Consider the following 18,228-nt stretch of genomic DNA (forward strand, 5'->3'; position numbering starts at 1 on the left):
AAAAACACATGCGTATTCGAATGCAAAGTTGTGTCAAAATTTCAAAGCAATTGGTGAAGAACTTTTGGATAATTAAGATTTTTAACAAAATTTATAATTCCTGGAAAGATATATATTGTAAATTAGTTAAGGATTGGCTTCAAGAATTAGGGAGAAATGAGAGCAAACTAATACTTTCTCCAAAGTTGAAACAATGTTTTCATCTAGGGACACGGAAGAATGTATATTAGAAAATGTATGAAAGTGAATTCCTTTTTCTACAATGTTCTGTTTTGTGACCTTCAATTAAACTTGTATTACATGAATTTCAACTGTTATTATGATTGATATCAGGCGTCTCTCGGGGGCCGGCGGGGGCCCCAACTACCTGGGGGTGGTGTGTGATCCCAGCGTGCCCCGCCTGCCGCAGTGTGAAACCACCATGCGCTCCAGCGAGGCGCTCAGTTCCTACTCCAAGGCCACTAGGTAATAGCCACTTTCCACGTTTACACATTTCACTCTTATGCTCAGGGGGGCCTAGCACGGCGGCAACATCGATAAAGGTGACCATACCCAACCAAATCTTTAAGTTCAATGTAGCTAGGATAAAAAAATATCAGTAGTTATTTCTAATTATTTGAAGGATAATAGGACTATGTCATCTTTACAGATGGTTTTTTTGGGGAAAGGAAGGAGCGAACATGAGTCTTGAAGAGACACGTGTTGTAGGAGAGAGGAAACACACAGGCCGGCAAATCGTTCCACAGCCGAATTGTTGAACTCAAAGAGTCGTAGAAACGACCCGTTCTTATGTGACAAGTGTTAAACGTGTACAAATTTTAAGGGTGCTTTTGGCGTGTTTGCCGAATACGCGCTGTTGCTGAAGAGATCAATGATGCTTTTCCTCCAAGCATCTTCAATTGAAATACCGGTAGAATAAGGACAACATCACCACATTGAAACGATTGACAATTGAAGCTTCCCTCAGCACATAGAGTGCATAGACAAGCACGATTGACGTAGTGAAATTATCGTTTTGCTGTACAAACGACAATCGTTCGTTCAATTTCTCCATCTATGGAGCCCTTTTGAAGTCAGTTTCACCGCGGAAAGATTTGCCCAGAGTTATGGAAAGTAAAATGAAAATATTTTCGATGTATTCGCACACTTCAGTTACTGTTTCCGCAGACGTCAACAAAGCAACTGTGGCGAAAACATTGACGGGTCGATTAAAGTTCCGTCCATCGCACGTCAATGCACATTCTTAATGACGTAAGCACATTGACAATTGACATTAATCGTCTCTGCATTTGTTAATTGTTTTTTTTTGCCGTTAGTCGCGCCGTTACCCTTGATATTCTAAATAACTATTGAAGCTCGTTTACTCAGGTTCAACTCTGTCAGTTTTCAGCAAAAAAACAGCCTTTGTATATTGATAACTGCGCCAAATTTTGCCCTAAGATCTTTGAGTTTCTATTTTAACCTTTTTAAATATATTTATTTTATTTCCAGTGGACGATCGAACCGTTCTTCTGTGTTTTCGAGCAAGGCCAGCGATGGGCATTCCCGGCGATCCATCTCTTGTCACAACAGTGATCCCAGTGCGCAGACCCTCGACGACACCTATTACTACAACAGGTTTGCTCACACTCACCATATTTACTGATGATATTATTGTGTACAAATCATTTCTTTTTGTAATATGAAATGTTGTTATAAAATACCTCACAATGACGGTGCTAAAGTTCCTATTGAGACTAAAGTACCAAAATATGTTTTTTAGGCAATCTAGTGCTATTCAAATTAATAACCACATAAGTTTACCATTGGAAAAAATATACATTGTTAAATAAAACACTTGGTAAATTCGCTTGAATCTAATTCATGCACAGCAATATCCCCTCCCTCTTCCACACATCATCAAATGGTTCGCTGCGTTAAGTGACTCGACAAAGGTAGCCGTGTGGTGGGTCTGATCGAGAGAGGCCTACGTTACATCTTTTTTTAATGCAGATCTGGGTCCAGCTACGCACGGGACTCAGGAGGCTCCAGCGGCCACTGCTCTGGAGGGCCCCCCTCGCTGCGTGTGCCCCCCGCCCAACAGCAGCGGAGAGACAGCGGCTCTTCAACGCAGCACTCCCGCTCTCACAGGTAACTAAGCGTTACTTCTTGGGAACACCACAGATAATTCGTTTACAACTTGAATGCCCACTGAGAATTTGCACCTTGATTAATTTTTTTGGAATAAGAAACATGATTTTTTTTTTGCAATTGTTTGTTCTATCAAACAGATAATTAATTGTTATTCATATACTACGCGTTGCTGTGGCTCAGTCTGTCTGTGCAGATAGAAAAACAGATGGCGTTGTTTTAAAATAAACATGTTTTTACCTTACACATGTTGTAACAATTGGTAGTTAAATTAGTTTGCAACCATTGTAAAAATTAAAACAGCTATTACCACAAGAGTCGCCATTGCAACAATCTGGAAGAAAACCAACATCGGGTTGTTACAATTGTAATAATAAAAGAGATAAAAATTTCAATATTATATTTATTACAACATTGTACAAGAGCAAGAGCAAGAGATCTCTAAATTAACATAATAAGGTTAAATCCCAGGGCGTTAGCGTCAGATCGAAGATCTGGGCGCTCGGATATTAATTAAAATTGGTACCAAATTAAATAGGTGTGACAAAGTGTGTAACATAATATTCTAACCTGTTTAACTAGAAGAGGGCGCCAAATAACACGTTACATGTTATTAAATTTAGATGAAGCAAAACGATGACCAGCGATAACGTTTAACAAAACTACTGCGTCATTTCTTGCCGGTAAAATATCGGTAGAATGTCGTCTGGAGCGCTCGCTCGTGTCCTTCCCCGAATGGCGTGTTTCCCCGAAGGCTGTCCGAATGGTACTGAAATCTTCGTAGTCTGGGCCCGGTCGAGTCGCCCGTCTCGAACTTCCTTCTAGAAGCGCCAGTGTGTACACGTCACAAAATAATATTGAAAACGTAGCGGGCAACATTGAACTGCTACAATCTGACATCAACGTAATATCTTTTGTATAAATGATTGTCCAAAATCTTAAATCTCTGAAAGTTCTTCTCCGATTGCTTTGAAATTTTGAGACAATGTTGTATTCAACTACATGTGTGTTTATATATACCTATATTATATAGATGTCACCTGTGACAGGTAAAAACATACTTTTTTGTCACCTGTGACAGGTGACAACATACTTTTTTGAAGAACAGCGCCATCTGTTGGAGGTAAAAGTAAAATGTGTTATTGTTTCTTTATCTGCACAGACAAACTGAGCCATAGCAACGCGTGGTGGGGTACAGCTCGTAGGTATATAAAAACACGGGCGTATTCAAATACAACGTTGTGTCGAAATTTCAAAGCAATCGGTGAAAAAATTTTTGAGATTGAAGATTTTGATCAAACGAGCACTTATATTTTTATTTATATAAATATAGAATTCATGTTTATATCGTTTCGGAAGACAGCTGTAAAAAATATATACACATTTATGGGAATATGTAAACTGTTTGTATTATTTCTACATAAACCTGAATACCGAAAATTAATTTATATTCATACAAATTATTTCGTTATCCGTCACAGAGGCTTCATGAAATATAAAGTAGAATCCATAGTGACATTAAAGTGATTCTGATTTTGTCCTCTATACAGTTTTCAAAGTATAATGCCGGGATCACACGACGAGAATACAGAAGACAATACAATAGTGTCATGCCCCTGCTCCGTGAACAGCCTCGACAAAGCATGGCAGGACAATGAGACAATCCAACAATTCTACCGTAGTTCAAATGCGAAACACTGTCAAAATGGTTACATGAGTTCGCAATCTTTCAATCGATCTTTTATACCAAGATGTATTGTAGTGATCTATTTACGCTTCATTTTTAAACTGAAATACGAGATCTGAGCGCTGAGATTCAATTCAATTTGTTTATTCATTTCAAAAACATTACAAAATAGTTAATTTCAATGCGTTTTTAAAATATTTTTATAATAAGAATTCTTAGATTAATATTAACAGTGTGTATATCAACTATACCAGTAATAATAGAGCTTGCCTTTTAAAGGCAGCTTCATTGATGCAAAACATGTCGATATCCGAATTGATTCTGTTCAACAGCAAAATTGCTCTCCCCACAGGCATGGCCATTGGCAAGTTAGTTCTGCAGGCCGGGAGATATAATAGTCTATGTTGTCGGTGACGGAGATAACCATCGGGAACATAGAAATGAATGCTCTCCATGATGAGCGAGTTTTCAAACCATCCACGAATCAGTCTAAAGAAATGTGTAGCAATGCGCACATCTCTCCTGACCCGTAGATAGTTCATTCCGAGATACGTATGCGCGGAGCGACTGGCTCTTGTCCTACTGTCTTGTCAAAACGCTTCACAGGCGGACAACGCAGCTGGGTGCAGTGGTGGGGGTAAGACACTGTCCTTCGGAGATAGCTTGCCTATCTATCTCTGGGACAGTGTCTTGGTTCATTGTTCTGTCTTCCAAACTACTGTTCACACTAGGACAGTGAGTCCTGAGCTGGGACAAACAGTATTTTACTGTCCTCGTGTGATCCTGGCATTTAAAATCGCATGGGAAAAAAATCCAGTTAATGCATAGGAAAGACATGTGGCGTCAAGAACAATCCAGTATTGTCTAATTAATAATAAACCGCTCGACCTACTTAGTACCTACTCCCGAGTTACGTACTTGCAGCCGAAATCGTAAACAAAACAAAGCAACCTACTGGCGACAATACGATCGCATACGGTCTGGCATATTACGACAACTCGCCAGAAGGTTCGAGTCTACCGCCTATGCATAATTGTCGCGCTGCCGAAGATTCCCGAAACACCCAGACTGTGCGAGTGTCTCGGATTTAGCTGCAATATCACCTACCTACTACCGTCGCCGGCTGTACAGTATAAATAAGCCCGACGCAGCGACAGCCAGTATTCAGTCTCTGTTACCGCCGGCTACTACTACAACCGTACTACGGAAATTTGACCCAGTTTCGTGCGCATTCCATAGTATTGCGAATAATAAACGTGTAATATCGTGACTGTAAAATCAATTTTCAATTTATCAATACAGTACCTGAGTTGGGAAGATCTTTTATTTGTACACCGAGATAACTACAGACATAATGTTTATTGCTCGTTCCGCATTCGGGCCATCTTAAACAAAAATGAGTTGAGAAACGACTGGGAATATGTGTTCTGGACGTGCATAAGTCGTAGTTTTCGTATGTTTTCTACATCATAGATGATGGCGTTTTACCCATTTGCCACTTGGGCTCTTTTGACCCTGTTTTTTATTATAATTCCAGATACTCTTCGTACTACGACGGCTACGAACTAGAATCCTCGCACCTCGAGTACCGAGTTTCGGCACCCCCGCAGTTCCAGGATGGTGCGACTACGCCGTACCAGCAGGGCTCGCTCAAGTCCCAGTACCAGGGCGACCCCGCAGTGGGGCAGACTGTGTCACCCCACCAGTCACAGTACCAGCAGGCCCAGGTGCCGCCGCAGTACCAGGGCGATCACCATCAGGCGTCACAGTTGAATGTGAACGCCACGGTGCAGATATGCGCCAATTTCGGGGGCAGGGGCATGCAAGGCGCTACGGTGAGTTAAAATGAACCATATTAATATCGTTCAATTAATGAAAATAGAAATACACACAAAACAAAATAGTTTAACCTCTCGAACGATAGCTATCCATATAAAGGTCTCATTGCTCTAGGTATTTGAGCCATAGCTGCCTAAATTGAGGTAGAAGGTTTTTTTAAGTATAAGGTGGATTCATTGGTTTTAAACCATAGTAAGCAGTTTATATGTTTTCTTATTAATTTTCAGAGGTATGATTTTTATAATGAGCCCTCGCATTGTTAGGTTGCGACCATGCAAAGGCATAGAAGAAATTGATGATGACAATCACGATGATGATAATTACGATGATGACAATCACGATGATGACAAATCACGATGATGACAATCACGATGATGACAGTTATGATAATGACAATCATGATGATGATAATCATGATGATGATGACAATCACGATGATGACAGTTATGATAATGACAATCACGATGATGATAATCATGATGATGATGACAATCACGATGATGACAGTTATGATAATGACAATCACAATGTTGATGACAATCACGATGATGACAATCACAATGATGGTGACAATCACCATGTTGATGACAATCACGATGATGACAATCACGATGATGACAGTTATGATAATGACAATCACAATGTTGATGACAATCACGATGATGACAATCACAATGATGGTGACAATCACCATGTTGATGACAATCACGATGATGACAATCACGATGATGACAGTTATGATAATTACAATCACAATGATAGTGACAATCACAATGTTGATGACAATCACGATGATGATGATGTCAATCACTGTGATGATGACAATCATGATGATGACAATCAGACATTTTCGATGTATTAAAACCCCTCCGTCCTGCATCGAAGAAAAATAAATTAGTTTTGAAAGATTTCTGTATTATGTTTGTAACATGATAAGTATTTATTTTACCAACTGATATGTATTATATTATGTACTGATTGTGTTATATTTCTGTATTATGTACAAATTTCGACTTGTATTGTGTTTGTAAAGTTGTTAACTAAACGATTAAATTAATAATTAAGGATGAAATTACCATATTACTTCCAGCTGACGCGCGTGGCGACGGGAATAGAAGACGGCCGCAGCCAGACACTGGTGGGAATCCACTTCCAGGCCAGCATCCCCCCGGTGCAGTTCCAGGATGGCCAGCCGCAAGGTTACGGATCTTATGGCTCCGAGGGATTCTACGGGTGAGGATTATTAGTTCTTTAAATTTCATTGCTGTCTAATTAGACGGGTGTATCAGGTGCAAATACATACAGTGCACCGTCCCAGGCTAGGTCTACTATGGTCGAAGGCAACTGAAGTCCATGTACAGGGGCGCCTTGTCAAGAAAAGGTTCCCTGACTCAAGTGGAACAAAAGCAAAAAGAGATTTTCTTAATTTAATGTAGAGGCATATATGAAATTAGCTGACGTGTACCCGGCGTTACTTGACTTTTCTCTACTCTCTATAAATATAATATACAGGGTTTTCCAATAAGAGGTGTTATTTTACTATTCAAACGTAAAAGATCAATGGTTTCGTTGCTTGTGTGGCACGTAGCGCCGTCTTGTTGAAAGTAAACGTTGTCCAGATCAATACCATCTAATTCCGGCCATAAAAAATCATTAATCATCTTTCGATAGCGCAATCCATTCACCGTAACTGTTGCTCCAGTCTCATTTTCGAAAAAGTAAGGTCCAATAACTCCGCCGGACCATAAACCGCACCAAACAGTCACACGTTGAGGGTAGAGAGGCTTTTCAAAAATAACTCTTGGGTTTTCCGATCCCCAGATGCGACAATTTTGCTTGATGACGAAGCCACCGAGGTGGAAATGGGCCTCATCACTTAAGATGATTTGCATTTGATTCACTCGAGTGAATTTTAATAATTTCAATGAGTTGTTGAAGCGTGTATCGTTCCATTTTTATTAATGGCGTAGTTTCTACTTGTCAAATGTCAAAAAATGACAGCTTCAAAAGCAACATCTACCGAAATAGCAGGCTATTCAAAATAACACCTCTCATTGGAAAACCCTGTACATGTATTATATATGTAAACCTTACGGAAGAAAATCTCTAAATAATAGTGAAAATATCATACACTATCAAAATCCGATGCGTAGTTTAGAAGAACTAAGCGCACAAACAGACTCATATAGCAATTTTGTTTTATACTACTTAGAGATGCAGGATTATCAAAGTTTGGAGCCATTTTTTTTTCTATTTTAACAAACAGATTTCGTCAAGGTTAGCCTACAATATTATCTCAAATATCACCCTTTATAGACGGTTTACGGTGAAATTTTCTTGGCATTCAACAGGTTAATTAATGGATTATATTTTGATTGAACGTTAATTTCTTCATTTACTGTCAAACTGCACAAAAACTTTGTTGTATTCATTTGAATTAACAGTGAGTCTCAATAATGAATGTTGTTTTGTTTGTTTATTTTTGTATACTTTAAAGGCCTTCTGGTCTTCCGTCTCAAATGTAAATTTCTACATTTTATTACCAAGCTGTACAAAAATTAATGGCAAAGTTTGTATTCATTTGAATTAACGCTGGGTCCCTAAGGTGAATTGTTTATTTATTATCTGTGTATAATCCCTTCTAAAGGACTCATCTTGTCTCCCATCTCCTAGGGCGTGTGGACAGCGCCCCTTTCTGTCGGCTAGGGCTATGACAACTAGCACTTATGTTTATTTATTATCTGTGTATAATCCCTTCTAAAGGCCTTATCTTGTCTCCCATCTCCTAGGGCGTGTGGACAGCGCCCCTTTCTGTCGGCTAGGGCTATGACAACTAGCACTTATGTTTATTTATTATCTGTGTATAATCCCTTCTAAAGGCCTTATCTTGTCTCCCATCTCCTAGGGCGTGTGGACAGCGCCCCTTTCTGTCGGCTAGGGCCATGACAACTAGCACTTATGTTTATTTATTATCTGTGTATAATCCCTTCTAAAGGCCTTATCTTGTCTCCCATCTCCTAGGGCGTGTGGACAGCGCCCCTTTCTGTCGGCTAGGGCTATGACAACTAGCACTTATGTTTATTTATTATCTGTGTATAATCCCTTCTAAAGGCCTTATCTTGTCTCCCATCTCCTAGGGCGTGTGGACAGCGCCCCTTTCTGTCGGCTAGGGCCATGACAACTAGCACTTATGTTTATTTATTATCTGTGTATAATCCCTTCTAAAGGCCTTATCTTGTCTCCCATCTCCTAGGGCGTGTGGACAGCGCCCCTTTCTGTCGGCTAGGGCCATGACAACTAGCACTTATGTTTATTTATTATCTGTGTATAATCCCTTCTAAAGGCCTTATCTTGTCTCCCATCTCCTAGGGCGTGTGGACAGCGCCCCTTTCTGTCGGCTAGGGCCATGACAACTAGCACTTATGTTTATTTATTATCTGTGTATAATCCCTTCTAAAGGCCTTATCTTGTTTCCCATCTCCTAGGGCGTGTGGACAGCGCCCCTTTCTGTCGGCTAGGGCCATGACAACTAGCACTTATGTTTATTTATTATCTGTGTATAATCCCTTCTAAAGGCCTTATCTTGTCTCCCATCTCCTAGGGCGTGTGGACAGCGCCCCTTTCTGTCGGCTAGGGCTATGACAACTACCACTAATGACATTACCCAAGTGAAGGTGCTTTCGCACCAACTGAAAGACAATTTGTTGTTGTTCAACAGCCGGCGCGAGTCGGGAGCGAGGGAGAGCAGACACATGATGCCGATGCGCTCCTCTTCCGCCTACAACCAGGTCAGTGCAATCAAACATACTTATTTCGGTTGCCGTAATGTACTTAAATTTGCTTTGAATTCAAATTGTCATTTTCTAATTTAGAACAAGCAATACATGTAGTAGATAGGTAACTAAATATAATAATTTTATTTTTATTTAAAAAAATATATTAATTCTATATTTGAAATGCGTATTTGTTTTGTTAAAATTTTTGACAGATTTACCTGGCAGGCCAATTCAGATATACACTCTTTTATTAGAAACTTTAAGATTGGAGAAGATACGACTTTGCACGCAGAGGACACTCTATTAAACACTGCATATTGCATGATTTACAGTTCCTATTTTATCTTCTATTACTATTGATATTATTACATAAATTAGATCTTACTAATTCGTCAAAAAAGAAAATTATTATATTATAAAAAAAATTGTCAATATTAATTTGTTTTTGAAAGGCAATGAGATTTTCGATTCCTACAAATATAATATCCCGTAATTTTTCACAGGTCTACGCTTGTTTTAATATTTTAAAAAAAGATTGTCGATAAACTCAGTTTGTAACTTTTTATAGAGTTGTTCTACGACAGAACATAAAATTGAATAAGATTGTTCAAAGCCATGAAGTTTGTGACTCAGCAGCGGATTTCGTTGCTTGTTGTAGCTGCAATGCACTTTAGGCAACAGATAATTCCTAGAAGTGTCAATTTATTGTATTTGAATATACCGCGCAAGAGATTTAACTGATCGCGACTGTCCAGGGCTAGCTAGCACTGTACTATGGCATCCTCAATTGAGGTATTTAGTGAGGCTGAAGCTAGTGGGGGGTGAAAGAAGAAGGTGGAAGGTTTGAGAAGTTCCTGGTTATTCAGAACTGGTCACCATACGTGACTGAATCCATTTCTAGTGACATTTCGATTCTGAATGGTGATTTTTAACCGGGGCGATACTGAGGGTATCTACCACTCTATATGAATGTATAGGTGTGTAGAGTAATGAGTATAAATGAATATTATGTTTGTTATTGTATTGTACCTTCGTTTCCTCCTTCTAGGTGGCGCCTCCTCGCTACTCGCGCCCAGGAGACGAGCAGACGCCCGCCGCCCCCGTCGGCCCTGGCGAGGACGCTACCACCAGCCCGCCGGGCCTCGGTAACTTCCGGCGCCAGCGCTGCCTGCGCTATAAGCAGCGGCGCCCCGTGCTAAGGAGCAAGAGCGATATCTCCGATAGGTTGGTGTACTTTATTTATACAACTCTGAAAGAGCTGTCCAACCACAGTAAACTATCAAGCGTGTGCCTACAGTGTATAGATAATTTGAACACGTTGCCTGCCAAGCTGAGAACTCAAACCTGGAGGATCTCTTGGTCATTGGCAAAGTATTTGGCAGGAGAAGCAGAGGAAGATGCTTTAGAATGATCAAGTTTTACAAGCGTCTGGAAAGTCGGTGTCAGCAGTTCGCCATGCAACGCAGGACTGCGAGGAGCGTTGTTCACCAGAAAAATTGGAGTGAGGATCTCACGATCCTCAGCAGTGAGAAAATGACTAAAGAGGATAGCGTATTTATGTTAAATTAAATGTAATCATCATCGCGGCGTACATACCAGGATAGAAATTAACCTCGTTCATAAATGCTCTCCATTAACTACTGTCCCTCACCATTTGCCTCCAGTCTTCTTTGTTTGGATTCACGTTTATGCATCGTCTCATCCATTCTCTTCTGATTCTTGACACGAACGTGGAATCATGTATTTGATTCACTCATTTGTGCCATGTTTTCCTTGGTCATCTCCAACTTCTACCTTCCATTAATAGTGTACAACAAAATGTGCAGAAGAGAAAATAAAGTGTGAGTCCAGTGAAAAAAACCATTATTAAATCTTTAAACTTGTGACGTTTCGATGCTAGGTGCCCCTGTACGCAGCACTTATCCATTTATACGTGTTGGCAAGACAACTGTTGTGACCTCCGCGTAAGGGGCACGGCTACTCACAACCCAACTGCTGTGATGTTCGTGTTGCATCTGGTTAAAGCTTTCTGAAAGATAGAAGCATAAATATATAGAGGTAGAAATACTGCATTACTACATATAAACACTAAATACTTTAATTTAATCTAATTTGTTTTCTTTTTCAGATACTACCGTGGAGACAGCAAGACTCTCCCCCTAATGGACAAGCCCTCCTCCAACACCCCCCCATCCTCCACAGACAACGAATCCCCTGACCGAATTACCCGCTCGCAGCTCGATAAGTTCTTCGATCAGTTTGGCCTCAACGACGAGTCCTACCAGAACATCATACTCACCGCGCTCAAAAAGCCGTCCAGGTCAAAAACAAAACCCAAAAGCGGCACCACCGACCAGCAGAACAATGTGAAAAAATCCTCTCCAAATCACACTGAACTCGGCGCTAATGTCAACGCCAACTGTGGCAGCCCCAAAGTGTATGTGCAAGAGGACGAGAACGCCGATTCGAGCGATAGCCTCGCTTTCTCCGAGATCAGCATCGCTGATTCAAACCTCATTGCTAATAACGGCGACTATACCGTACAGGGAATGGGCACAAAGGACCCACGACTGTATAGATCTTGCGAACCGCCGAGCATCGTCGAGAGAAACGCGCGAATCATCAAGTGGCTCTGCAATTGCAGAAAATTGCAAGCCGCGTAATTTCTCCATTGATCGAACTTACCGAAATTTGAATGTTAATGTGATTTGATTAGTCAAAGTTTCGCACTTTTTAACGCTGCTGTGTTTAAATCGTTAATGAATTAAACAGTTGTCTCGAGTTTCCCAATTGGCGAACATTGCTGTGTTTTTAAATAATCTTTCAACGATTGGTGAGAATCTTCAAATTCGTGAATGGTTACTGGTGTTTAAAATCGATGATGTAATGAATTACCGTGAGATTTCAAACTTTTGAATATTAATCGATTAATCCATCGCAGAGTTACAAGAATTACGAACGCTTCTGCATTCGAATCAACAATAAAAATGGATTTGAAGATTTTTTTTAACATCTTTGTGTTTTAAATGAATTGTTATTGACATTTTAGACTTTCCAAACTATTGAAAATTTCTACGTGTGAGTAAATGCGTAGGTTTCATTGGACGTACACTATTTATAGAGAGTTTAATAAGAATTATATTAATATAAACGGATTTGTAAATTTATCTAAATTTTTTGAAAATTAATCTAAATATAAGTATATAAAGTGATATATAATTCAAGTCTTCGTTATGTTAAACCGAAAATTAAAATAATAATTGTGTAATTTTACGATAAACTTTGTGCTGTGAACAATAATTTGGATTTGAAAAAAAAAAACATTTCGAATTGAAAATATTAAAGTGATAATAATCTTTGTGTGAGAAATTCAATACCATTTGGATATTAACTGTGTTGCATAGAAACGAAGAAATACAAAAAAATTTTTAACCCATCACGTAGACAATACAATACTTGAAAAAGGGACATTTTTATTTTTGTCATTAACTAACCGAGTGGAGGTAATATCCAATGACAAACTAATGTATTACGTCGAACTGCAATAAATTGCTTTGTTAGTTTTTTTTTGTTTCTATGGAACATTTTAATATTCACACCACTATGGGCAAAGTTACTAAAAAGTGTGTGACACTTCTCGACCTGTCGTAAAAGCGTTTCAATTTGATTCTGTGAACTATTTTGTGTTGATATTGATGTAATACATAGCTATATTTACGCTTTGGGAATTTGTGCGAGTTTACTTGGAAATTTTTATTTTGTTAGTTTTTGTCTACTGCAACTGAGCTGTACATTTTACGTATAAATTTAAGTGCTTAACCTATTCTAGAGTGGATACTCTCAGTATTGCCTTGCTTAATAATGACTCAGGAACGGATGTTGCTTAACCTTTCCATTACCAAGCTCGAAAACTTCCTCCCGAAAAAATGTTAGATATTTGCAAAAACGAAATGTCGAAATAACTTTAGCGATGTTTATGAGCTGATGTGAGTAGCCAGGTACTTCTTAACCTTCTTTGACATATGCTTCTCTTCTCCACTTTTTTCAGCCTCACTACACACCCAAAATTGGGCAGTTGAATTGGCTTTAGCCAAGTTGAGTGATGCATTCTGAATAGCTAGCTACCTCCTGATATTCTCCCCTTACTTCTTTTGCCACAATGTTCCTCAACATTGGGGCGACATAGACTTGCTGGTTCCAGGCATTTAAACTGACAAAATAAACATTTCCGAGTAGTGCGTCACTTCTAAACTAAATTAAGTACGTATTTATAAAATTTGGATTTAAAAAATTACATAGCAAGTATAAAACTTACAACATTATAATTAAATAATTATGGGCTAGTTTTTTGACCGACCGTCACATATGACATCGTCGCATTTGACATTGTCCCGTTTGACATTGTCTCATTTGACAATGTCACATTTGATATCGTCACATTTGACATTGTCACAAATCAATGTTAATTGAATATTTTCGACCTCAGCGTTTATGCTTGATGGCTTATTCAACAACTGATCAAACAAGCAAACATAAAATTTTTCAAATGATAAGAATCTACGGTAAACCTGAACCGTAAATATAAATCATAAATTTCAAAATGGCGCTGATCGTCGATTTGTGACGATGTCGAATGTGACAGTCGGTCAAACAACTGGCCCTAAGTATGTCAACTATTTAAAAAATGAATAGGAACCAAATTATGGTGATAATATTTGTGTCACATGAAAAAAGTGATCAAAAATTTTAATGAGGAATTACTTCACCAAAATTGTACCATGAAACTAGAATATTATTGTTACAAGTCAACACGTATGACTTGTCCGTGAATTGATAGGCAGAGAAAGTAGAGTGCCGCACTACCAGTATAATAATAAATAAATATTTGTCGCATTATCTCTTATATTAATAATTAATTCAGTATGTATATTCTTGTCAAAGTAGAAAATTTGTGATTACATTTTATTTTTTATATTTTTTTTATAACATTATTATGAATGTACGTAATGTTATTTATCTGTAACTATATTATAAACTATATTCAAAATGTATTTTGTTTGTGAATTTTTTTTTCATTGTAATTAATTATATTATGTTTCTATACAATGTTTAAAAGCCTCTCTTGTAAAACACATAAGTCAACAGTATTTTTATTAATTTATCTTTGTGTAAAACCAACATGCAGAATCACTCAAAGAAATTATTAAAAAATGAATAATGTTTTCGAAACCAAGTTAACGGTTGACGGTCGTCAACACAATCAATCAAAGACCTAACCTATAAAACAATTAAAAATCTAAAATACATCTCTGCTACGCTAACGTTCATACATTTGCTAAATGGCTTATAAATGAATATTGTAACATTTACCTGATTTATCTGGGAAAAACTGAAAGGTGTTTATTTTTAGGTATTTAGCCATTGACCAAGAAAATCATAGACGGGCCCATGAGGGTGTGGCGAACAAACCTAGTTGCGCATAGACATTACACCTAGGTAGCGTGTGCATCTTCCTTCGATCTTTGATAAATGAGTCTGACTTTACAGGCAACTCGCTTTGTACTATCACTACATAGTCTTCAAAAATGAAATTTTTACGAATTACATACTAGTTCTTTTTAGGCATTGTTTCGTAATAAACGTATTTGAGAATCCCATATCGGGCGAAAAAGGTACAGCTTGTTTCCAAAATTGAATATGTTATACTGCGTATAGGTGCAAGAAAAAAACGCGTGAGCAGAGCTATGAATTACATCAAAGGAAGAAAGTAACCGCGAGCAGCATTTTGTGCCATTTTCTGTTGCTTCGTCCTTTCACATAAGTTGTGGTTCAGCTCAGCAGTTCGGCTCGCGTGTTTATACGCACCTTAACAGTATTTAGTTAGACACTTTCACAAATGTCCACAAATGATACGCAACCCAATTTGATAATACATAAACGGTTCATTTAAAAACGAACATCAGACCATGCACAAAAAATTCCCACAATGGACTGCTTTGCAAATTTGATGAGCTCTTGACTGCGGTCAGAATACAAATGATGTTGTGGTTTTTTTCAAGAAATGCTGGAACCCTCCTGGAGCCAAATTGTGCAAACTGTCATGTGGTTTGCCGCCAGCTCATCCAAATGATACTCAAGTTTTGCGTTAGGTTCGCGACTATCCTTTTCTTGGTCTGTGGTATTTAGCAAATATAATTTAGAAATTAAAACATGGATTTCGAAAGAAAAATGCATTTAGGTTGGGTAGAAGAGTTTTATTTTAGATTTTTTTCGCAATTTGTAGCTTAGATATTCAATTGAATGTAATATTGCACCAAATTTTACTAGAATTTGGTTGTTATAACAGGGCAAGTTGTTTCAGAATTTGAACAATTTTTCAACTTTCAAACTTTAGGACGGGTTGTTTTGGAGAATTTGAACAATTCATCAAATTTCAACATTCATTTTTGGGTTCTGAAAAAGTATTATTCAAGTTCTGTTCATTATAGACTAGTTGCTTGACAGAACTTGAAAAAATCTTTGACAGAACATGAAAATTAACTTTGAAATTTGAAGAATTTTTCAAATTCTCCGAAACAACCCGTCCTAAATTGTATGTTCTGTGAATGTTCTATTCAAGTTGTATTATTATTTCAGTTCTGCGAAACAACTTGCACAGTATGATATAATAACAGAATTTCAGTAAAACTTTCACAGAACTTTTGAAATATGATGCATTGTTCAAATTCTGCCAAACAACCCATCGTTAGGACGGGTTAAGTTAATCTACAAGTTCTGCGAAAGAATTTTTCAAGTTCAGTTATTATTTCAGTTCTGTCAAGCAACTAGCCTATAATGATATAATAACAGAACTTGAGTAGAACTTTCACAGAACTTGAAAATTATCTTTGAAATTTGATGAATTGTTCAAATTCTGTGAAGCAACCCATCCCTAGTATTTTTATAAATTTTAACTTGTACCGAAAATATATTTAATCATTTTAGATTTATGGTTTTACAAGATCGGCTGACGATAAATATAAAAAAAATTATGTGCATCTAGTTTCAAGAGATTTGATTATTTTTATAATGTGTTGTCTGTTTGATATTTCGTTTGAGTATAAAAAAAATAACTGTTAATAGAATATAATTCAACCTAAATTATATTTCTAAAGTTTGTATTTTCAATACGTATAATAATATTATTAACAATGCTGAGGTTGGGTTGTTTCACAGAAATTCAAATGTAACATTGTCCTCAAATTACCAATCAGCGCCATTTGAAAGGTGCTGTTCAGTTTTCTATCAAATCAGCTGACGAGCGTAACAGCGTAACATTTGTGCTTTTCTGCTGATCACAGTTTGTTCAAAAACTGAAACACAAACTCGATGTTTAATTTAACGTGAACCTTTCAAATGTAAAGAAAAAACAAAATGTCACTGATTGACTATTTGATGACAATTTTACATTTAAATTTCTGTGAAGCATCCCAAATTAGTTTTCCTATCTCTTCCTTTAACAGTATTATAAAAACAAGTTAGCTAAAAATATCAAATATATTATTAAAATATAAATATAGTTCTTACTAAGTAAATAGATAATCTGTTTTCATTTATAAAATAATACTATTGCTAAGCAGTTTTTTTTTGTATGTTAATAATTAAGTTTGCAGCTAAACCTACCATTATTAAAGTTAATTTTAATTTATTAAAATAGTACACTGAAATTCTATTGTTAATCTCAAGTTCATTCAAATTTAGTTAAATAATTTAATTACATTTATTACAGTGCTTCACTTAAGTATTAACAGATGTCAGTAATGCTTTATTTAATTAAAGATTGAAACAATTTCTTATAAATTAAGGCAAAACTTTTACGAATTTCTTTTCCTATCGATTAGTATTAAAATTTATCCTAAATTAATACAATTTTCTCCTTTTTAAATAAGACTGATTAATCATTTGTACATATTTTTTCAGTAAAGTTTTAACATTTATCTCTTTCAAAATGCTTTATGGTATAGGCAGGAGTGTTGTTACTCTATGATCTGAAGTTTGTGTATTCAATTATTCTTGAAGTACCTAATTAATATGAATTATATTATAATTACTTCATAGCTGTCCGTACGAAAGCATGTATTAAAGAACAGTAATCCTTCAATATTCGTGGGGGGGGAGGAGAGGTTAGGTTCCTACATAGATAATAGAAACACACAGAGATATGACATGGAAGCGTGACTAAACTGCAAGCATTATCAAAGCGGCTATGCAATGAAAGTTGTGCGTGTGATGTGTAGGTAGAGACAAAGGCAGGGCGCCATAGTGTGCCTCAACCTTTTTTCTACCGTGCCTCACTTCAACACTTTAAAAATTTCTGAAAATAAAAAGTTTGGTTTCTTTCCGTACAAAATGCATTCAAATCCAGCGTTTCCTGAACTTTGTCGGCCGCAGAAGCCTAAAAAGCTGCTTGAATGTTTTTGAATTTTTTGTTTTAATTTTCCTTTTGCGCTCGTCCCTATTTCCAAAAGTCAGCGGGACCATCTCATCCCCAAATCTGGTATCTTTTGGGGCTGAACGAATTGGGATTTGAAATATAATCTTCACAAAAACACGGAAGGAACCACCGGTGCAAGGTGAAATTAATTAATATATAGTCAATTTTTATCATCCCGAAAGTTATGTTCCAAAAATTTTGAGAACCTTTTTAGTTTAAAAAAAACTCATATATCAAACGCAGATTCAAATAAACGATTGCGACGCTGATGTACAAATTTACTACAATGAAATAAATATTTACGCAAATAATGAAGGATTACT

General features: G+C 37.3%; 1 protein-coding gene across 1 annotated transcript in view; it reads left to right on the forward strand.

Moving 5' to 3' along the window:
* LOC149410204 (uncharacterized) overlaps positions 1–12,541 on the forward strand; it is a 74,757-nt gene extending 62,216 nt beyond the window's left edge. The window contains exons 6-13 of the mRNA XM_089648970.1: positions 334–465; positions 1,492–1,617; positions 1,993–2,130; positions 5,355–5,652; positions 6,747–6,889; positions 9,375–9,444; positions 10,481–10,656; positions 11,561–12,541. Of these exons, the coding sequence (XP_089505096.1) occupies positions 334–465; positions 1,492–1,617; positions 1,993–2,130; positions 5,355–5,652; positions 6,747–6,889; positions 9,375–9,444; positions 10,481–10,656; positions 11,561–12,095 (1,618 nt within the window). The 3' untranslated portion in view covers positions 12,096–12,541. The remainder of the gene's footprint in view (positions 1–333; positions 466–1,491; positions 1,618–1,992; positions 2,131–5,354; positions 5,653–6,746; positions 6,890–9,374; positions 9,445–10,480; positions 10,657–11,560) is intronic.
* Positions 12,542–18,228: the final 5,687 nt, after the last annotated feature.

This window comes from Hesperophylax consimilis, chromosome 28 (genome assembly GCF_061612785.1).
Source record: "Hesperophylax consimilis isolate HC1 chromosome 28, BYU_Hcon_1.0, whole genome shotgun sequence".
Lineage (NCBI taxonomy): Eukaryota > Metazoa > Arthropoda > Insecta > Trichoptera > Limnephilidae > Hesperophylax > Hesperophylax consimilis.